Source organism: Rhinopithecus roxellana, chromosome 3 (genome assembly GCF_007565055.1).
Source record: "Rhinopithecus roxellana isolate Shanxi Qingling chromosome 3, ASM756505v1, whole genome shotgun sequence".
NCBI classification, from domain to species: Eukaryota; Metazoa; Chordata; class Mammalia; order Primates; family Cercopithecidae; genus Rhinopithecus; species Rhinopithecus roxellana.
The window spans coordinates 58,459,086-58,482,489 of NC_044551.1; the positions used below are offsets into that span (position 1 = coordinate 58,459,086).

The 23,404-nt window shown below is 36.3% G+C and overlaps 1 protein-coding gene across 2 annotated transcripts in view; it reads right to left on the reverse strand.

Moving 5' to 3' along the window:
* The window catches only part of ADAMTS6 (ADAM metallopeptidase with thrombospondin type 1 motif 6), a 337,576-nt gene that overhangs the window by 98,575 nt on the left and 215,597 nt on the right, over positions 1-23,404 (reverse strand). For both annotated transcript variants that reach the window (XM_030927871.1, XM_010368281.2), the window contains 3 exons: positions 20,431-20,538; positions 9,537-9,682; positions 7,329-7,392 (listed from right to left, as the gene is read on the reverse strand). In XM_030927871.1, coding sequence (XP_030783731.1) covers positions 7,329-7,392; positions 9,537-9,682; positions 20,431-20,538 — 318 coding nt within the window. The remainder of the gene's footprint in view (positions 1-7,328; positions 7,393-9,536; positions 9,683-20,430; positions 20,539-23,404) is intronic.

Genomic DNA, 23,404 nt, shown 5'->3' on the forward strand with positions numbered 1-23,404 from the left:
TCTTGCCATGTTGCCCAGGCTGCTCTCAAATTCCTGAGCTCAAGCAATCCACCTGCCCCTGCCTCCCAAAGTGTTGGAATTGATTACAGGCGTGAGCCATGGCACCCAGCCAATTTTCTATTTTCACTTACACTTTGAGCATACTTTAGAAAACATACAGCAAGTCTCAAAGATTCATGGCAATAAATAAAGAACTCTGGTTCTCCAGCTGTTTGACTTTCTGACGTTATCTTATTTTTTTGAGCACTGATCAGAAAATTCTTCCAGGATTATTTTAACTTACTCTTTGTAATACTTCTAATTAAGTTTCAAGAAAAGTTTTGGAATTGCAAATGACCAAGCCAAAAACGCTTATGTATTGTTATCTAGTCCTTGACTGTCAAATTAATTTTAACTAATTGGAAAGTTTTCTTTCAAATCTTATTTATAAGACCATTCAACGTGATAGGTGTAGTATTAAATTATGTAAAATAGGTACTAAGGCAGGAAGCTGGTTTGATAAAAGAAAGGTATATTTTTTTAAATCCTTTAAATTGGGGTGGCTCACACATAACAGACACCTGGGCATCACTGGAAAAAAGAACATTTAAACTATTATACATTTAGAAAAAGCATCAAAGTTAACTTAAAGAACACAGATATAATTCCATACTGTTTCAAGAGTAACATCTAGTCTTTGTTAACTGGAAAACACTAAACTTTTGCTTACATTACTCAATCTTTTTTTTTTTTTTTTTTTTTTTTTGAGACAGGATCTCACTCTGTCTCCAGCCCGGGGTGCAGTGATGCAATCTCGGCTCACTGTAATCTCCACCTCCTGGGCTCAAGTGATCCTCCCACGTCAGCCTCCCAAGTAGCTAGGACTACAGGCACATGCCCAGCTAATTTTTGAGCCAGCCAACAAACCTAGCCACAATATTCAATCTTAACTCCGATCACCTCACCTTTTATACTTTATTATTAAATTCTATAGGTTATATAATAGATGCTCTTAGAATAGATTTTTAAAATGTAGACACTTCTGCTCTAATATGACACACGCCTTCATGAAAAATCTCTTCTGTAAAATTGCACACTAAAAATAGCAGGCATATGGGAAAAATTGGGTTAGAAGCAGACGATTCAAAGACAGGGCATTAAAACAAAAAGAAAAAATTCTAATAAAATACTAGCACAATATTTTAAACACATGGCAAATTCCTAGCAAAGAAATACTGGAGTAAATGTAAGATATTATCTTTTTAAAAACTTGAAAAAATAAGGAAGGCTTATCAGTTGAGACTGCTGAGTTAGAGAAACAGGAGGCCAGTGTAGGAAGAACTGGCAGAAACACACAATAAGGCTCCTATGATGCTGCATGTGGCCAAACGTTTCGAGCAAAAAGAAGAATGTGGGGTGAATAGTCATCATGTGCAGTACAATTTTCCTTTATCCCTCAGCTATGCTGATGTTGTTTGACTCTCGCTGCTATATTATTTAATATCACAAAATAACAATCAAATATAAGATAATTTGTGTTGCAGAAGCAAGCTTGTAACAGAGCAAACTATATCAAAACTTTATATTATAGTTTTTCTAGATTTATGTTGAAAGAATGGAAATATAAAATACTCCACCAAACCAACTCACTACTGACAAGAAAGAGGAGAACTTCTCTCAGTATGGGAAGAGAATATGATTACAATAATCTGTTTGGTACATAGTAGTGCTCAGTAAATGTCAGCAGCAGTTGCTCCTACTACTACCACTACTTCTGTGGCTACTACTTTTACTCGTAAAGACAGAAATTAAAATAGCTCTGAGATAGACACCTGTGGCTTACCCAATATCCATTACTCTCTGCTTTCTTGCTAACATTAGTTCAATATTTTGCTTAGGAATCTGTCTCTCAGGAAAGGTGACCCTAACCCCATTTTGGGGCAAATCACTATTAATCTAAACCAATTCTGGTAATCTCATTCCTTTTGTCAATGGCTGCTTTAAGGGTGGCCACAATGACCTCCTGGCAAATAAAACCTGAGGAAATTTTTTATTAAATTTTAATTTTTTTATTTCTATCGGTTTTTGGGGAACAGGTGGTGTTTGGTTACATGCGTAAGTTCTTTAGTGATGATTTCTGAGATTCTACAGTGGACACTGCACCCAATGTGTAGTATTTTATCCCTCACTCCCCTCCCACCCTTTCCCCCGAGCCCCCAAAGTCCATTGCATCATTCTTATGCCTTTGCATCCTCATAGCTTAGCTGCCACTTATGACTGAGAGCATATGATGTTTGAAAACCTGAAAAAAATTTGCTGAGGAGCAGGGAAAGAGATCTGGGAACAACTTTCGTAATACTTAAGAAAACGACACTGGAGCTGTTTATCTTTTCTCTTCCTCTCAATATCGTCAGGGCAGAAGTACTTTAGGTGCTTGGATGCTCTACTTATCTTTTTATGTTCCCCTTTCTCACAGAATTTGACCTCCTGACATCCCCTTTGCTATCTTGTCAGTTGCTTGCTAATTTTTAAATGATAAAAAAATCTTACTGAGTAATTAAAAAAAATTTTGTCAGAATAACCTAGTCTGTCATGACCAAAAATGGAAGTCTCTCTACATTTATTTATGTTTTTATTTATTTTTAATTTAATTTTTTAAATTTATTTATTTTGAGTCAGGGTCTCACTGTCACCCAGGCTATAGTGTGGTGGTATGATCATAGCTCACTGCAGCCTCAAACTCCTGAGCTCAAGTGATACTCCGACCTCAACCTCCTGAGTAGCTGGTATTACAGGCGTGAACTCTGTATGAGCTAAGAGTGATTTGTTTTGAGAATTTTACGCATAAAATTTACAATCTTCTTTGTAACAAGAATTTTTCTGTTGCACAGCTAGACTGTCGAGCCCTGTACTGTCCTATATGGTTGCCACCAGCCACATGGGGCTGTTCAAATTAAAATTAATTAAACTCAGAATTTCTGTTCTTCAGCTGCACTAGCAACATTTCAAGTCCTTAATAGCTAATTTGGCTAGTGGCTATTGGGCTGGACAGTGCACACATAGAATATTTTCATCATTGAAGAAAGTTCTATCGGACAGTGCCAGTGTAGATGAGGTATTTGGGAAATTTTTATATATTAGATTACATTAAAGTACGCCCCAGCTTAAACAAAATTGCATTCAGACAACTTTATTAACTTGGATAGCATGAAAATATATTTTAGTATGACAGCAGAATTGCCTCAAGTTCTGAGCTAGTAGAGTCAATATTAGTGAAGAACAAATATTTATGTATCCATAATATAGTTATGTTTACTGTATCTCCTTATAATTTGCTGAAAGATGAAACAGAAGACAAAGATAGTAATAGAAATCTCAACCCACCAATAGTAAGTTCTACACTCTGAACATCTAACACGTAACTCATGAATAAAATGCAACAAGCTGAGATGTTTGGCACTTTTTCCCTGTTACCATTATTCACATTACAGTATATAATACATATATTATTAGGGCCTAAATGTATGGCCAACCCTACGATTATACAATAATGGAATGAGTTGGGAATTGAGAGGAGGGTTTGATTTTCTCACTCCTACCTAAAAGTGTGACATACTGTAGATAGGTATTCAGTTCTTCTACCCTTATATGAAACTTCCATTCTTCTGAGATTCATATCATCCAAATCACTATCTGGCTTCACCCCTATCTGGCTTAATAAATAAGGGTCACTTTCGCTCTCTCTCTCTTTTTTTGCTTAAGACAAGTTTTCACCATGTTGCTCAGGCTGGTCTTGAACTCCTGGACTCAAGAGATCTGCCTGCCTCAGTCTCCCAAAGTGTTGGAATTATAGGCCTGAGCCACTGTGCCTCCCTCTCTCATTTATTAAGGAGTCTGATAGCCTGTTCACAGTATGAACCTATATTCTAAGTTCCAGCAGCATCCTAAGTGACTTTCACATCCCTATGTTAAAGGTCATCCTCTTCAAGACTTAAGTTCTTTGAACTCCTTTACCTCCAGTCAGGTTAGGCACACACTGTCATGGCCACACTCCAGATTTGTCAATTTGTCATCATTGAGAATATTCTCACTTGTCATATCTTTAATTGAAATACATGTCATTCTGTGATCTCCTTACCTTCTATCTCTCTCACCCTGTATTTCCTACTACTCTGGTTCTTTAATTTTTATGGCTTTTTAAGTTAGGTCCTTAATTTATTCCCTGTGAGCCCTCTTTGGACTCCACTGTTACTCCCGGCATGGAGCCTATGGCTCAGCACTTCAATCATTCTTACCAATATCCCTACATTTTTCTTGATTTATTGTTCTGTTGTAATCTTGTCTTTCACAAATCCATTCTCATCTAAAGCATCAATCTGAGGCTCTTTCAATGGTTTCTTAATGTCCCAAGATAAAGATCACACTTCTTAACCCTCAGGCCTTGCACTTAATTTTCCTTCTGTCTAAGATGCTCTCATTGTCACTTTTTCCTGGTCACCTTAGATTTGCCCTTCATGTCTCTAGCTTCCTGTGGGACAAAGTCCTTAAGTCCCTAATTAGGTTAGGTGCCATTCTATGCACTGTTATAGCATCCCATACTAATCCCATTATATCACTTATCACTCTGTATCATAATTTTCTGTACCTAAGTGATTTCCCAATAAATTTATAAGCTCTTTGAGGGCAGAGATTGTCTTTTCCACCCAAGCATGGTCTAATATACAACAGGCATTCAATTATTTTTTAAACAAATGAATAAATAATACTGGTAACTCTAAAAGATCATCATAATTGAAATTACATGTAATTATTCCAAAATACTCCAAAATACAATTTTAATAGAATTAAATATGACAAATCAATTATATAGGTGATAGAAGGGCAGAAAATAGAGTAGGGTAAGGAAGATTAGGAGTCCTAGAGTTGTATGGAGTGGAGAGGGCTGCAATTTTAAATTCAGCATTCAGAATGGTCTCATTGAAAATGTGACAGTTGAGTAAAGGTGATGAGGTGAGAGAGTTAACCACATAGATATTTTGGGAGAAGAGTACACAAGGCAAAGGGAACAGTTACTGTAAAAGCCCGAAGGTAGGAGCATGTCAGGCATGTTCAAGGAAGGAGGCCTATGTTGCTGCAGTAGAGACAACGATAAAGAAAATAGTAAGAGATGAGTTCAGAGAAGTAATGAAAGCCAGATTGTGTAGAACTTGCAGGTCGTTGTAACGACTTTGGATTTAAGTAAAATGGGGAGCCACTGAGGGGTTTTGAGTAAAAGATAATCTGACTCACTCTGCCTCCTATATTGAGGACTGGATAGTAAAGGGGAATCCTCATAAAAGGCTATTAGAGTAATGAAAGATAACAGTAACTTAGACCACAGCAGCAGTAGTGAAGTTAAGAAGCACCCACCATATACTTTGAAGGCAAAACTAATGGGATTTCCTGAGGAATTGGATATAAACTATGAGACAGAAAAAGGTGTCAAGAAAGACTCCAGGATTTTTGGTGTAAGCCAAATGGAGTTGACATCTGAGACGGGAAAACCTGCTGGAAGAACGAGTGGAGAAAATGTTTTGGGGATAACAGTTGGACATGTTAAACATTAGATGTCCATTAAAAGTCTACTCAAATAGTAAGATATGGACCTGGAATTCATGAAAGAAGTACAGGCTGAAGATATAAATTTTTGGGTCAAATGGCAAATAAATGGTACAAAAGCAATGGAACCAGATAAGATAACCAAAGAAAGGAGTATTGGTGAGAGCAGAGACACAGGCCACCGACTAACTCCTGGGTACTCTAACATTGAGGTCAGAGTAAAGAGTAGGAACCGGCCCGGCACGATGGCTCATGCCTGTAATCTCAGCACTTTGGGAGGCCGAAGCAGGTGGATCACCTGAGGTCAGGAGTTCGAGACCAGCCTGGCCAACATGGTGAAAACCCAGTCTCTACTAAAAAGTATATATATATGCTGTCAACTATATGCCAGGCGTGGTGGCACATGCCTGTAATCCCAGCTACTCGGGAGGCTGAGGCAGGAGAATTACTTGAGTCCGGGAGACAGAGGTTACAGTGAGCCAAGATGGTGCCACTGCACTCCAGCCTGGCCGACAGAGTAAGACTCTTGTCTCAAAAAAATAAAAATAAAATAAAGAGTAGGAACCAGTGAAGGAGGAAGATGAGTAAGCATTAATGTAAAATAACAACTACAATGTAGTTTCCTGGAAGCCTATTGAAAGTGAAGTAGTAAGCTGAAGACTCAGAATTGACTATTAGATTTAACAGCATGGAAATCATCTGTGACTTAACAAGAGCATTTCCATAGAATGATCAAGGCAAAAACCTGATAGGAGCCATTTTAGAAAAAAAAAAAATGTGAAGAGAGGAAATGGATTCAGTAAGTATAGACAAATCTTTTGAGAAATTTTGTTTCAATGGGAAACAAAGCAATAGGAAAATAACCAGCATGGTTTTTTGGTTTGTTTGTTTGTTTACAGACAGGAGCATGTTTGTGTGTTTATGAAAAAATTCAGAAGAGAAGATGTTAGGACAATCATCTCCATATTTATAAAATCACCAAGAATTAAGACAGAAGTAGAGGTGGAGAGCATGAAAATGTTAACAGTCTAATGACATTAATTAAAAGCTGTGGTTTTTAGATAGGGGAAGGAAGAGTGATCTGGAGGAGTAATGAGATATAAACATTGTCAATCCACTTTCAGGCTCAGTCATTCAAGGGCTAAGAGAGAAAACAAAAGCCTACCAGTTTGAAGACTATAGGAGAAGCATTATCTTCAGAGGAAGAGCTAGTTTCCATTAAAGTAAGAAGGTAAAAGGAAGGAAAATTCAGAGAAGTGATTATTAGGGGTTTTGAATTCCTGAAGGTACAGGAGAAGTTTCAGTAGCTGGGCAGGGATAGAAAACAGAACAGAAGAGGAAATATACAGCATCTTGTCTATTGGATGAGGGATGATGTAGGAGTCTGGGGCTTCTTGCAGTGGCAAACATAAAATTGAATAAAGGGCGTAATAAGATTAATTCTGTGGAGTCAAGAAAGATAGTGGTGTAGAAGTTGTGAGTGTGTGGGACAGGGCAGTTCAGAGTATGTGGGCCTCTCTTGATATCTGTTGGGGAAGAATATACTTGTTCCCAGTGCTGGAGCTCCCCCTTGACCCTTATTAATGGAATTGATGGAGCTGAGGCCAGCTCCATTGATTATTAACAATTTAGAAAATTAATGTGACCTTCACACACATGGATTTCTTATCAAATAGTTTAAAATTTAAAAAATTTCCCTACTCTAGGGAAAGAGTAAGCTAATTTTTCACAGCAGAGTTTGGTTTACTTACATCTGTGTTACAGGAGCGATACCGTTTCCTTTCCCCAAGACAATATTTTCCACCTCCTGAAGGTCTGAAAAAACATTTTGTTTAAATGTGAATATGATACATCCATCCATACAAAGAGTATATATATTACTTGATAAAAACATACTAAAGTTTACTTTAAAAAACTGTATCATTTGACATGTTTTAATTATTAAAGTAATCATGCTGGTGATTGCTAGCAATAATTATGGTTGTTGAACATAAAAATTAAGGCAATTTATTATTAATTTGTATTAATAGTACTATTACTTTTGTATTAATTTACTAGTAATTTATAAGATTCTTAATTGTCATGATTTACATTCTCAAGAAAATCAATTGAATCAATATACTTTCTAATTATCATAGTAAAAATAACTTATTTATAATGAAAAGATATTTAAATCACATTCAACAAAATCCATAATCTGATGCTACATGTTTACCAACTAGGAAATGGAAAGTTTGTTTTTACTCCAGACAGGAAGCAAGGAAACATGAAATAACTCCCTGGAAATAGCTTTCATTCAAAGTGAATAATGCAAAAACAAATTTCCATCTCATTTCAAAATAGTCCATGAAGTTTAAAAATTTAAATCTAAAAATCAGATGGCTTTGCATTATATAAATACTAAATATTTTATATTTCACCGAAATTAATGAAACAGTAAGACATCACATATTTGACCATATAAGTTATCTTTAAAGGATTTAACATTAGGGAAAACCATTGCTATTATTTGGGCATACTACCATTGAGTGATAAAAACAACTAATTTCTTCTTTTAAAAGAGGTCCAGTTTTTTCCCTTAAGTGTCTGCGTATATTATTTATCACAGGGTTTTTAATACTTTTATTAATTTATAGCAGCTTTCAGTTGAACTTAGGTTAGTTATTCTGTAATTTTTAAAAAACGATCAAGTCTAAATTATAATTTTGGCTCACTGGTATCAATGGGATCATTAAAGCTACCTTTTGAATATATTTTGAATGCCAGTGAATGTTGACTCTAAGTAAGGAAGGGAAATGGCTCAGCTTGAACCAGGTTGGGAGAAATGGGTTGGTCAGACAAAAACAAGATAGTGGGGATGGTGGTAGCATGACTGGTTTATGAATGGGTAACAGGAAGCTCTGTTTAGCAAGAGGGGAATAACTGATAGGAAGTGGCAGAATGGAAACACAGAACTAATATAAAGCAAAACAAGCTAAAAAGAGTAAAAGAAAAGACAGTTGGAGACAGGAACCAAAGAGAGGGATCCTGAGTTAAAAATGGAGAAAAACAAAAAATAAAAATAGACCATCTTTTATCTCAGAAGGAGAAAAAAAAAGGAAAAGCATTATCATAATGTTATTCTCCTTCGAATACTAGCTGGGAAAGAAGGTCCTCAACCAGCGTTCTAGACAAAAATGGGCACTTGACATGTGGCAGCCAAAGAACGGTTTAGTCTCAGGGAGGACAAGAAAACACAACTAGAGGAACCGTCCACCTGTAATGGGCATGAAGCACTGGTAGGAGGGAGAAGCAACAGAGCTAGCAAAGAATACTGATGGCGCTGGCCTTGCGCCAGGGGGACTCGGGCTTGAGAAAAGAGTGGTGGGAGAGGAGCAGTCTGACCTGCATAAAACAGTCATGGGGAGAAAAGTGGTGGCAGCTCCGGAAGATGATTAATGGGGGCATATGAATGGAAACTATTTTAACACATGGGCAGTATTCTTTTCATTCTGATTTGTGATGCGAATCAAGGCATTTCAACCCTTGAAGTGCTCTCATTGGTCCTTTTAATACTAATGTAGCAGTAATAATTTTATGTGACATGTGAAAAGACCTTAGGTTTCCTGGGAATAATAGTAATGTAGCTAAGACCAGATTTGGATTCATCCATAATTCAGTAGTTTTTGGAGGAGGAAATCTATCTGATTATTATTAGATTAAAAGTCTGGCTTATCTGGGACAGATATACAATACTTTCTATTTTTTACATTTTATTTTTAGTTACCCAATAAGGGGAAAGGAAGAAAAAGAAAGTCTGTCTAACAAAGCTCCTCCACTTTCCTGTGCCTATGGCTTGTTCTGAAGACAAGTACTTGGCTCACTAGTGAAACGTTTTTACAGATAACATGTGAAACCACAGCTTTGAATCATTTCCAACTGTGTCTTTTTGTTGGCTCCGGCTTACTTTAGCTACTTACGCTGGACTGTCACAGTGTCTTAGGGATGAGGAGACGCCTCCCCCGCAGGTCCTGCTGCACTCTCCCCATAGTGACCAGGGACCCCAGCCCCCATCTATGCTCTGGGGCCAAGTGCCAAAAGGAACACAATCTCCCTGATAACACCACTGCAAGATTTCACAGAAAACACAGAATTAGCTTTTAGGCAGATAGAGCTATCAGGACAGAAATACATAAGGGTCAGGTACTGACCAATTATAGGCATTAGCATTCTCCCAATAGATAACAGACAGATCGTTCTCTAACTGTGTTTAGACATTGGTGAAGGTTCATGTGACTTGCAAATGATCTTAGCTAGGCCATGATTTATAAGCCCCTAACAAGTATCGGGAGTTCTAAAAAAAAAAGTCACATTGCTTCTTTTCCCTTGTTTCTACTCCTCTAGACTTTTAGTGTTTCTCATTATAGACCTAGCTATAGACCTCAAAGTCTTTTTTAGATATTTTAGTATTTCCTTTAAAATTTTTCTTTATATTCCACTATTATTAGACGCATGGAATGATAACGCAATATGGAAAGTTCCCCAGTAAGGAATTTTTATGATGGTAACTGCTCTTTCTTAAAAAAAAAAAAAAAAAAAAAAAAAAAGGCTGGTTGAGGCTACAATAGTAAAAGAATGTGTTGTGGCATTTCATCTACATGAGCACTGCAGACATAATAAAAGTAATGCCAAGACATTAGGGACTGGGTACAAAAAAACCCTTATATACACCGACTAGCAATGTGTATGGCCCCCACATGAACATATGTACTGGAATTCTGCTCAGCTCTACTCTCTGCAATAAACCACACATACTGCACCTAAGTAGAAAGCCAGGAATAATTTATCGAGACACAGACATCACAAAATCAACTCATAACTCTAGCATGACAAATCTTATTTGCAGAATATGGCAAAATGAAAGTCTTTTTTAAACTAAGCATTTGTAGACTTTTATTGATGCATTTTTCAAATTATCAAACTTTGACAAATCAAAATAATGATACTATGAAAGTCATTTGTTTATATGAATAACAGTAAGGAACACGGTTATCAGCAAAGTTGAACAAATGTCATCCATGTTAGGTTGTTTAATAAAAATTCAACCTTATATTAAAATGAAAAGGGATCATGACATGGTACTTAGAAAGTGATCAGTTTATTATACTAATTCTATCACCAAGCTTTGTTGGTTTTATCTCCAGAATATCCCTGGAATTCTTTCACTTTTCACCTTCTTCATCGCTATACTCTAGATCAAACTGGCAAATGGAGTGGCTTCTTACCTGATCATTGTGCTACTTTTTTCTCCTAGAATCTATTTTCCAGAGAGCATTTAGAAAGACCTTTTAAAAACATGTTATCACATTATGTCACCTTTTTGCTTAAAAAACCTCAGTGGTTTCCTACTTCCATAACACCGATAAACAGTAGATTTAGTGATCTAGCCCCTGCCTCCTTCCTCAGCCCCATTCTCTCTCTTACACAGATTACTCCAGACACATTGGATTTCCACCTTCATACACTAAGCTTGTTCCTCCTTAGAGCATCTAAATTTACTGGTCCTTCTAGTAATGCTTTGTTCCCAATTCCTTCTACTGCTGCCTTCTCATCTTTCAGTCTCAGGTCAAGTGTCATTTCAACAGAGAGATCTTTCCTTGACCATCCTTATTCTAAAATGATACCTCAATACCCTTTCCTGCTCCCAGACCGCGCCCCCGCATCCCTCGCCCCTGCATCCCTCGCCCCATGTAATAGTGATTCTGTCCTACTGCTTTAGTTCCCTCTTACCACTTAACGCTACTTTAAATTGCCCTGTTTACTTATCAGATTATTTCTTTATTTGTCTCTCCTCCTTTGAATGTAAAAGCCTCAAGAGTCACTTGTGGCTATTTGAATTTAAACTAATTAAAGAATTCAGTTCCTCATACCCACTAGCCACAGGTAGCTAGTGGCTACTGTGTTGGACAGAGCAGATGCAGAATATTTGCATCACCACAAAATATTTTATTGTAAACAATGAATGCCTAGAATAGTACTTGGCATGTATTGTGTATGTAACAAAAATTTATTAAATTAATTAATTGGCACATAGTATATATGCAACAAAAACTTATTAGATTAATTAGTAAGTAAATTAAGGAATTGTGTCCTATTTTGGTTATCACATGTCAGGAAGGAACTGGAGATATGGAAGGTAAAGAAACCAAATTCATATTTGTTTCCTAGTAGGTGGTACCAAACTGACAATCATAATGGACTTTTTAGAGGAGTGCTGAGCAATTATGTGTCTATAAAAAAATTAGGCAAGAGGAAGTTAACATTTCCTTGGCTGCAGGGAAGAATATCTGACCCTAAGTCTGATAAATATTAAAACAGGATATTAAGAAAGATTATTGAGTTTTGAGTAATAAAAATTATCATGAAGAAAAAAAGATCATCTGTCCAAAATGATGAAGAAGAGGCAGTTGGCTAAACCAATAATATAGTATCAACCCTGTGATCAGGGTTACTGATAATGTATACTTGAGAAGGAGAAAATGTTCCACTTGAAAACTTATGACTTACCTAGTTGGTCTTGAAGAACAATAATTTTTATAGTGATAGGTTAATTGTATCAGATCTGTACCTATACAAAAGTCACAGCATCTGGCCAAATAATCTCCAGTTTTGTGGTTCTGTTACTACAAGTAACTGTGTGTGAAAATATTTATGTCTGCACCCAGTTTTCCTATGCAAATAACTGAGCAGTATAGTCCTGGCCAGCAATTAACTGCTTTTCTTTCCCCTGTCTGCAATTAATGAGAACTGACACTTTCAGAAACTTCAAATCTTAAAATATGCCTATTTTTTCAAATTGGAAACTTAGCATTATTGATTTCAAATAAGATTAAAGCTTGATTTTACATTTATTTTATACAATCACAGAGTTGACTCTAAAGCTCAAAGGAACTTTAGAATTCATAAGGCCTAAGCACTTCATTTTTTCAGATGAGGAAACCAGAACCTAAAGGAGTTGACTTGCCCAAGATCACATACTAGTAGAAAAGGGATTAACTGTCTAAAATACACACAAAATTTTAGCGGTTAAAAAAAAAAAAAATCCATTGGAGGTGTATGATTATGTATTTGAAGACACTAAAGAATAATATGCTTTACTGGATTTTTATAACTACATAAAATACAAAATAATACTAGAGATTTTTTTTTTAAACACAGCTGTAGATACACATGTTATTTCAGACCTCTTTGTATATACCTATGATTTGTAGAGAAAAAATATTCAGGTTTTTTCATTTGTCAGGTGATAAAAGAATTGTAGAATTGTGAGAGCTACAAGAATACTTAAAGATGTAGTTTCCAAAGTATATTAATATTATTACACATTTCTAGAATGCTCACAAAATGTAGGGCAGGAAGAAAAGTCACATGAACTAAAGTCATTCTTCAGGTAAAAGATAAATACAATATTCACTTTGTAAAATGTTGCTCAGTGTTCATCACTACAGTCTACACAGCAGTAGTATTTCATAAATAGTTTGCTAAAAGGCCTTATATTGCATAAATTCATGCTTTGGTTATATCTATTCCATGGAGTTATATCATAACAGGAAATTTTATCAGAAAGTTAAGTAACAAAGATTAAAGGGTAAATAATTCATAATATAAGTATCAGTCACCTAGTGGTTGACAAGTTTAGTCTCTAATTTAAAACTAGTTAACAACTTAGTTAACTAGCTAACAAGTTAACAACTTTGGTCTGTGTAGGACTTCATGTTACAAACTTCAGTTCTAGCAATATCTTTGGTCCAAAGCAAGTCACTTTTCTTTCTTCTCTTTTGTTTCCTTAACTATAAAATGGAAACTAATTTTAGTTCTTCATTCCAATATGGTTTAGATTAGGAAAACTTTTAAAATTAGTTCAATGCATACATACCTTCAAAAAAGTTAAAAACCTACCAAACAACTTGTTTGATTTTTATCTCTGCAGAAGTGTTCTATTGTGTTTTGTTTTCCTCCTTTGTTATTTATAAAAAAGGATCTCTTTATAATTACAGCTACTTTTCTCCTTTGGTAGTAGTAAACATCAATGCAGTATATGATTTTAAGAGAAGAAACTTATTTAACTTAACAAAATGGCTTTAAGAAGCCCATGGAAACTTCATGCGGATCAAGTGATTTGAACGACTCTTCTAGCTGATTGCATTAATCAATATAAATTAAGAGTTTAATGTGTGTAAATCATAAGTAAAATAATTAGATTACGCCAAATAAAGCAACTTGGAGTATATACATCTTATAAGCACATAATAATGAGATTCTGAGTGTTGTGCCATCTGTTTTTATTCTTTCTTTTACCTGAAGTTACCAAACCTGTAAAAGCTCTATTTACAGAGACCCAGAATTTTATTTTACATTTTAAACTAGAAAAGTTAAATATGTTGATGCAAACAAATTTCTAATCTTTATTTTCAAAGGTTATCCAATCTAGTGATTTTGGATTATTCCAAATAACAGTCGTGTTACTTTAGCCTAAATTATCCACATAAATTGGATAAATTTGGCCTTCTTCTTGCTAATCGGGGTATGTTTAACCACAGTCATAAAGGTGAAAGAAGTTAAGCCATCATATTTTTTTTTTCCAGGAATAAAATCTTTTATTGTTCATTATTGCTTTTCCCATTCCTTCTAAATTAAATAAATGTTTTCAACACAATCTCGAAAGATGGCATATTCCAGTCAGGCTTTAGGAGCCTTCTTTAGAAACACTACTTATTGGCCGGGCGCGGTGGCTCAAGCCTGTAATCCCAGCACTTTGGGAGGCCGAGACGGGCGAATCACGAGGTCAGGAGATCGCGACCATCCTGGCTAACACGGTGAAACCCCGTCTCTACTAAAAATACAAAAACTAGCTGGGCGAGGTGGCGGGCGCCTGTAGTCCCAGCTACTCGGGAGGCTGAGGCAGGAGAATGGCGTCAACCTGGGAGGCGGAGCTTGCAGTGAGCTGAGATCCGGCCACTGCACTCCAGCCTGGGCGACAGAGCGAGACTCCGCCTCAAAAAAAAAAAAAAAAAAAGAAACACTACTTATTATTAAACAACATATCTTGCTATTATACTACTAAATACTATGATCTACATCAGGGGACTTCATTTAAGAAAGATATATTTTAAATCAAACAACTTAACGTTGAAAATTTGTCACATTTCCGCAAAGGAAAACTTCAAGATAAGTATATGCAGTATTTAGAAAAAAAAATTTTTTTATATTTGATTATGTTGTATCTTGTAATAGCCAGTACTGGGTCCAGGCAGCATCTGGAATAAGAGACCTCTAAGGAAATTCTAAGATTTTGCAGGAAGTAATACTAGTGATTCAGTATAGAACATTCTTCCCAAGTCAGAAGAGCTGAGTGTTGGAGCACAGCACTATTAAAAGCCTTATCTTTCCACTGTGCAGGTGCAGGAATGCTAAAGCTACATTTCAGCCCAAATTCTAAATCAGAATTTGTCATCCCATACTATTTAAATTTCTACAGCAATTGGAAGAACTATTCTTTCTTCACTTCCTGTGTTTATAGTTTGGGACCCAGTCAAAACATACTGTATTCTACCCTAAGTAAATTAAGATCTAAGGCTGCAAATGTCCTATTATATATCCAGTGCTTTAGAAGGGCATTTAATAATCCTATTCTAATCCAGCTGTATGTTTCCTATGCAAAGATACTAGGAATCAATGTCACTTACATGTAAACCCAAATGCCGGGCTATATCTCTAACTGGGGCTTGCAGAATCATTAAATCAATCTATTGGCCATAAGCCAGTATTTGAAGCCTTCTTTGTGGTCACCAACAGGGATTACAAGGATTGGGTTTTGATTATCCTTAATATCCTGTTCAGTAACAATGCCAACACTACTATCAAAGGTTTTACAATCTAAATCCTTATTTACTATTTCACTAATTATGGCATCGCTCTGATTCCTGTCCAAAGGGCTATTGCTGATGCTGTATCCAAGGAAAGTTCTCTGGCTGAAAGTTGTATTAATTGATTTGTAGGAGACTGACCCATGGACATACAGTACCAGCGCACCGTCTGGGCTCATCAAATTTCCTCCTTTGGTTAATGCTACTGTCCCTGAGCACATCCATTCAGACCATATGGTTCTTATTCAATCCTTGAATGGCTTATTCAGGCGAACATCCAATGGCTGTAATAGCGATGTCAGACCCCCCAGGACTCACGCAAAGATCAATTTTTAATTTTTTGGCCATATTTCTTACTCCATCTGTTAAATGTGCATGGAACAGTTCCCATACTTACATGGAACATTTGTGGAACTGCGCCCCTGGGCAGGGATCCCATATCTTTTGCAGCCAGAGTTTGACGAGATCATCATGGATTCAATCCTTTGGATATGTCTATGCTATCACTTGAGCAGTATTTCTACCCCCTCCCTTTTTAAAATAGATTTATTCAGAAAACTAGGAGCAGCTTTGGTTTTATTCTCCTGGCTAGACCATGTATAGGTTCTTTCTTATTCCTTCTGGTGAGAGTAGTTTCGAAACTCAGAGTTAAGATCAGAGGTTGTGAATATTTCATCCATTTCTCAGAGACACACAAACTCATGCTTACACTCTCTACTGTCAGCTAAGGCAGTCTGCCAAAGAATTTTCTGCCCACCATCATCTCAGGTTGGCAAATAATAACAAAAAGTATTGATGATACGCATTAGTAATATGTTAGCACGTTCCCTCTGAGGAGGCCCGCAAAAAGCTCACTGAAATATTATCTAATTCTATCCTCATAATATCTCTATGAAATATATAGAAATTGGTTGTCTCTCATTTTAGAGATACATTATTTTACCAATTGTCACACAATCATTTATGCTTAGCTCAATGTTCTACTGACATTGTTTTCTTATTGTGGTTCCTAAAACAAGATACTGTTTACAGGTAGAAAATGAAAAATCTATTTAGTATTAAAGGGTGACATATGTTGTCACCACCTAGATTAGGCTTAGTGACCCACTTGATTCCTGTGACAACGAAAAATTGCTTTTTTACTTTGCAAAATTTCTCATGTGAAGATAAAGTAAAATTAGAGTCAGTATAGAGAGGCAAAGATTTCAACTCTGAAATTAGAAAGACCTGGGCTGAAGTGTCAGCTATGCCATTAAATTACTGTGAAATTTGGGGCTAGTAAGTCTTATTTTTCTCCTCTGTAAAATGGAGTTAAAACTGTACCTACCTCATAGGTTTTTTCTTAATATTAAACAGAAGAATGATTGTAAAGCACTTAGCAATATGTGCCAGGAATAGTGTAAGTACATTTTTTTTTTTTTTTTTTTGAGACAGAGTCTCGCTCTGTTGCCCAGGCTAGAGTGCAATGGAGTGCAATCTTGGCTCACTGCAACCTCCAACTCCTGGGTTCAAGTGATTCTCCTGTCTCAGTGTCCTGAGTACCTGGGACTGCAGGTGCCTGCCACCATGCCCGGCTAATTTTTGTATTTTCAGTAGAGACAGGGTTTCACCATGTTGGCCAGGCTAGTCTCAAACTCCTGACCGAAGGTGATCCGTCCGCCTAAGCCTCCCAAAGTGCTGGGATTGTAGGCTTAAGCCACCATGCCCGGCCGTAAGTACTTCTTAAATATTCATCATCTTTGTCATTATTGTTACTGGGATGTCAATTATTTTTAGATGGCACGTATACAAACTAACCATAGAAAGTTGACCAGATTAATTGAAAATTCCACTTTAATTTTGTCCCTAGCTCTTTGCAGGGCTGTTTTGCTTTGGGTCAAAATTCTGAGGTCTGGTTTACTTTCCAAATATTATAGCCCTAAGGGCAAAATCTCCTTTTGGCAACAGTAAATATGCTTCCTTCTTAAGGAGAAAAAAATAACAAAAATTAACAACAAAAATTCATACAAGACATAACATGGTCAATACAGTTAGTAAAATATAAAAAATAAAGAAGTGTTTGGATCACATGTCTAGTTGTTTTTTGTTTGTTTTTTCTTAAAAATGCAGGCTGATTTAGTTTTCTGAAAGCTTCTTCATAAGTTCAAAGTTAATGGTAAGGTTATTCTGAGGGCCATCTACTACTCTATCCTTTTCCTTTCTAGGAGTCTGCATTTGTATTTTTTTTCATTCATTTATTCATTCTTTTTAAGACTTATTAGTGTTATTCCTAAAACTTTACCTATCTTCCAGGTCTCTGGAAAAACAACAAAGATTTGTTTTGTAGATTAGTTTTAGATAGTGATATCCACTATATTGGCCTTGTGATAGTACACTCTTACATTATGAATATAAATGACCCCTTGACATATAAATTTTGCCATACTTATAAAGTTTTTAAATAGTTTTTCATGGAGGCCATGGCTTTGGAGGTATGTCAGAAGCTGACAAAGGTCCAAAGACAGGGTAAAGGGCAGGCAAGGGGTTTTTTAAACCACAGCATTTCCATTTTTTCAAATGTATATATATTAGAATTCTATAGACTTCCTTTATGGATCAAAAAGTTGATGACTAAGCTAGATTAAGAATTTGAATCTTTAGAAATCAAATATATTTTGCCCCATTTTATTCACTTTCTCTTGTTTGTGATCATTCTTATTTGTGCTTAGAAGTAATTATATTTGGCCAGGCACAATGGCTCACACCTGTAATCCCAGCACTTTGGGAAGCTGAGGTGGGCGGATCATGAGGTCAGGAGATCGAGACCAGCCTGGCCAACGTGGTGAAACCCCATCTCTACTAAAAATACAAAAATTAGCTGGGCATGGTGGTGTGTGCCTGTAATCCCAGGTACTCAGACAGGAGAATCGCTTAAACCCGGGAGGTGAAGGTTGCAGTGAGCCGAGATCGTGCCACTGCTCTCCAGCCTGGTGACAGAGCTAGACTCTATTTAAAAGAAAAAGAAGTAGTTACATTTCCCCTCTATTTGCTTATTGAAATTTAAATTCAATTTAAATTCAATACTGTTAGCTTTAAAATTGTCTGAGAGTATTTCTAGTTATCCTTCAAATTGTAATTTCCAAGAAATATATCATCTCTACCATATATATGCACATATATGCTATAAGATATGACATTTGAGGGCTCTGCTATTAAGCACAAATGATTGGTATTAAATATGTATTTACAGTATAATTTATTGGTGGAGCTGAGCTATTTGTTCTCAGATAGCCACTACTAGTGGTTTACTGTGGACCATGAACTTGATCACGAGAATAATAATAAATCAATGGTAAATAAAGAAATAGATTCTCCCTGTGACTCTCCCTCTTTATGGTTGTGTATTTCTTCTAAGTAGAGATTGAGGTAAATTGACAAGAATTATTGGTTCCAAAATAAATATAGATTGTTGTTTCAAGAATGCAATTCCTAATATTTTCTATTACTTCAGTGAAAAAAAGTAGAAGGAATTTTTGGTAGTGCTTGAATTTCTTTGTATTTTTATTGGCTACTTACAATATCTAAAAAAGATTCTAAATCCTTTTTAAATTACCCTATCAATTTATATATTTAGCCATAATTTACCAACATTTCCAAATTTAGCATGGAAAAGCCATCAACATGGCACTAGGTGATGGGTCCTGAATGAAGCCGTCAGCAAGGATTAATAAACTGTGACAGCTGCCCAAAAGCTTTCATTCTTTTTTATTTAAACATCAGATTGCAAGCTGAAACTCAGTGTAATCCTTGTTGAAACTAACCCAGCTAACATGGAAGAAGTCAGAACTGAGAACAGATGACAGTGATAGTTATTACAAATTCAGTCTATAGAAATAAACTCTAGAATTTAAATTTACATAAAGAGCAATTCCTAGAAAATTTTAAGAGTAGTACACAAACTGCTACTATCTGTTTCAACAATTGCTGTTGTTGTTTCTTTTTTTAGAGACAGAGTCTCTCACTTTGTTGCATAGGATGGACTCGAACTTCTAGGCTTGAGTGATCCTCCCACCTGAGCTTCCCACTTAGCTGGGACTGCAGGGGTGGGCCACTGTGCCAAGCATGTTTAAACAAGTCTTAATAATTATATTTTTGAAAACTAGACTGATGAAACAAATTATTTGCTCTAATTTCTATGGTCAATTAATTATTTAATTATTATTTTTCTACTAGTCCCTTCTCTCATACTGCAATCTAAAAGTGACTTTAAACGGGGTGTAGTGGCTCATGCCTATAGTACCAGCACTTTGGGAGGCTGAGGTGGGCAGATAGCTTGAGCCCAAGAGTTTGCGAACAGCCTGGGCAACACGGCGAAACTCCGTCTCTACCCAAAAATACAAAAATTAGCTGGGCGTGGTGGTGTGTACCTGTAGTCCCAGCTACTTAGGAGGCTGAGGTGGGAGGATCGCTTGAGCCCCAGAGGCGGAAGTTGCAGTGAGCTGAGATCACACCACTGCACAACAGCCTGAGCAACCAAATGAGACTCTGTCTCAAAAAAAAAAAAAAAAAGTGACTTTAGTAATACTATAGTTATAAAGTCTACTTCTGCGTTGCATAATTTTCCGGGGAATTATTTACCAGGAAAACTAGACTATGTCATATAAGTAAATAGACTATATTACATAACAAAAAGATTGCTGTTGCATTACATTACTTTTGGTACAAATGTAACATACATATAGCAACAGAAATGTGAAACTGACATAAAAGATAGTTACCAACTGTAATTTCCTAAATAATGCATATTTGCAGCTACCAAGGTATGACAATTAACCTATTGTTCTAGGAATTAATTATTTTTAAGTAGATTTTAAATGAATATATAAGACTTTCTAGTGGTTGAATGTCAGCACCAGCAATTTATCACTTTTGTATACATGTCAAACAGGTAGTAAATCATTGAGCTTACCCCTTTTTCAATATTCCCAGTTTGACACAGTGTCCCCTCAGCTGCTGGAATACTGTTGGTGACACAGCGGTTGCTTTTGCTGAGGCACCAGAGCTCTCTACACACTTCCTAGGAAAGAAGGCAAAAGCAAGTTGATCAGAAATAGAGTCATGTCCAGTTCTTCCATAAAATACACTTAGAGTCACTCTGCATTACTTTTAAAAGAGACCCCTAGGTACCTTTTGCTGCTGAAGCATCAGAGATGAGGATTTTGGAGGAGGTTTTTATGAAACATCTTGCAGTATCATTTAAATATTTGTCTTTATAATTCTTATTTTAGCAGATAAAGTATATCTTAGTTTTTAATATTAGTTAGGATCTTTTTACAATAGTGTATAGAAATTTCATTAATATAGATGAGTAGGGAGAAAACAATGACTATGTAGAAAGGAAATGTGTGTTTTTTACACTCAAAAATATATAATAATACAAACTTACCAATTACTAATAAAGAGATTCCAGGAAAATGACTTCTTAGATCTACCATAATATTCAAATGAAGACAATTTTAAAACAGGAAAATAGACCATGGAATGGATAGGAATTTAATGTAGGAATTTTTTAAATTTTGAAGTATATTTTGGAGTAATTTTTAACATTCATATATGCCTAAGTACAATCTAGCAACGTTATTTTCAGTACATCAATATAGCCTACCTCCATGGAAAAGAAACTTGGTTTTGAACAAACGCTGCTGTTTATAGAATGTTTTGGGTATGCTGTGTGGAGTTGTCTTGTTTCCTTTCTTATGATTTTCCATTATGCTACCTCAGCATAGGAAAATTACAACACTTATTCTAAAATTGACAATATAAAATACTTTTTTGTTAATACCGTATTAACATATCAGATTTTAAAACAAGCTGTCCAATGTTATTCCTATATAACGCATTTCAACAGCCCCCAAAAAGCTTACTTTTGAAGAAAGTACTCAAATTTTCAGTTTTTTAAATATATAATCACCAACTAGCATCATTACCAATGTTACAAGTTTTTAATTTAAGCTAAAACAACCTAGTATAATATATATTTATAATAAAAATATGATTATCTGAAATGCAAAAGTAAACTAACATGACATTTAATCCTTTTGCTTTTATTCCTCAACTGATTTTTTAACTTTCAAAACAAGAACTCACGTTACAAACCCAATCAGAATTAAGGCAATGAAATAGCAATGTCACTAGTTAACCGGTCCTACAAATGGAAGTGCCCCACAGAGTATAACGAATTGAGGGGATCTCTTTGGGTTCCTCTTTAGGGTGCCTCCTACCAGGCAGAGAGGAGACATATAGTGTCTATTAAGGGGTTTTTTTGTTTTTGTTTTTTTTTTGAGACAGACTCGCTGCGTCACCCAGGCTGGAGTGCAGTGTCACTGCAACCTCCGCCTCCGGAGTTCAAGCGATTCTCTTGCCTCGGCCTCCCAAGTAGCTGGGACTACAGGCGCCCGCCACCATGCCCAGCTAATTTTTGTATTTTTAGTACAGACAGGGTTTCACTATGTTGGCCAGGCTGGTCTTGAACTCCTGACCTCGTGATCTGCCTCCCTTGGCCTCCCAAAGTGCTGGGATTACAGGCGTGAGCCACCGTGCCTGGTCCTAGTAGGCTTTTCAATACCTAAAAATGTTTAAACTCCATTTGGAGAACTAGTGGCCTACAGAGAGAGAAAACATTAGAAAAGAAGATCATGGGCCAGGCGCAGTGGCTCACGCCTGTATTCCCAGAATTTAGGAGGTCGAGGTGGGAAGATTGCTTGAGCCCAGGAGTTAGAGGTTGCAGTGAACTGTGATTGCACCATTGCACTCCAGCCTGGATGACAGAATGAGGCTCTGTGTCAAAAAAAAAAAAAAAAAAAAAAAAAAAAAAAAAAAAAAAGGAAAAAGAGAGAGAATAAAAATAAAATAAACAAGAAGAAGAATATGTTTTTTTAGTTTATATTTCTTAATATTTTCTTGTAGTTTAATATTTATAAAGCAGTAGGAGTAACATTTAAGGGCTTTGAAATATTGCTCCATGTATCAAAAATCTATCCAAATTCAAGGAAAAATGTGTCCGTAAAAATAGAGAAGCATTAATAGAGATTAATATAGATTATGAAAAAATTTCAGGCCGGGTGCGGTGGCTCACGCCTCTAATCCCAGCACTTTGGGAGGCTGAGGCGGGCGGATCTCGAGGTCAGGAGATCGAGACCATCCTGGCTAACAGTGAAACCCCGTCTCTACTAAAAATGCAAAAAAATTAGCCAGGCGTAGTGGCAGGCACCTGTAGTCCCAGCTACCCGGGAGACTGAGGCCGGAGAATGGCGTGAACCCGGGAGGCGGAACTTGCAGTGAGCCGAGATCACGCCATTGCACGCCAGCCTGGGCGACAGAGCGAGACTCCACCTCAACAACAACAAAATTTCATCCATAGTCCTAGATGATACTCCTGATCTTTTGTGATCTTTATTAGGTTGCATTCTTACTTTAGACAAAGGTAAAAGAAGCCTAAAGTTTACTTCAGACGAAACTTAGCAATGAAAGTTCCAGTATTGAAAAGGACAATACTTATCCCATCTATCAGGAAAACACACTATTTAGTCAGGTTACAGAAACTTTATTTTCCAAAAGTGCCTTGAAAATCTCTACCCAAAGTAGCAGGTGCTTAAGATACTTTTTTCAAAACCTTAATCTCAAAGTTCACAATAGAGCCCTCTTACCTTTTAGAGAATGATGCATTTTGAAAACTAGATCCCCACTTCTAATGCATTTTGTTACCTTGGTGGACTCTTGGGGATTCAAATTTCATTACCACATTAACTTCTCAGAAATCACTGTTTAAAGTATGGGAGTGGAATTCTATGTTGAGGAACACTCCCAAAATGTAGAACTAGTCATGGAGAAGGCTCTGAATAGTTTTCAGATAGCTCTAGAAATTGGAATCTCAACTTGAATAA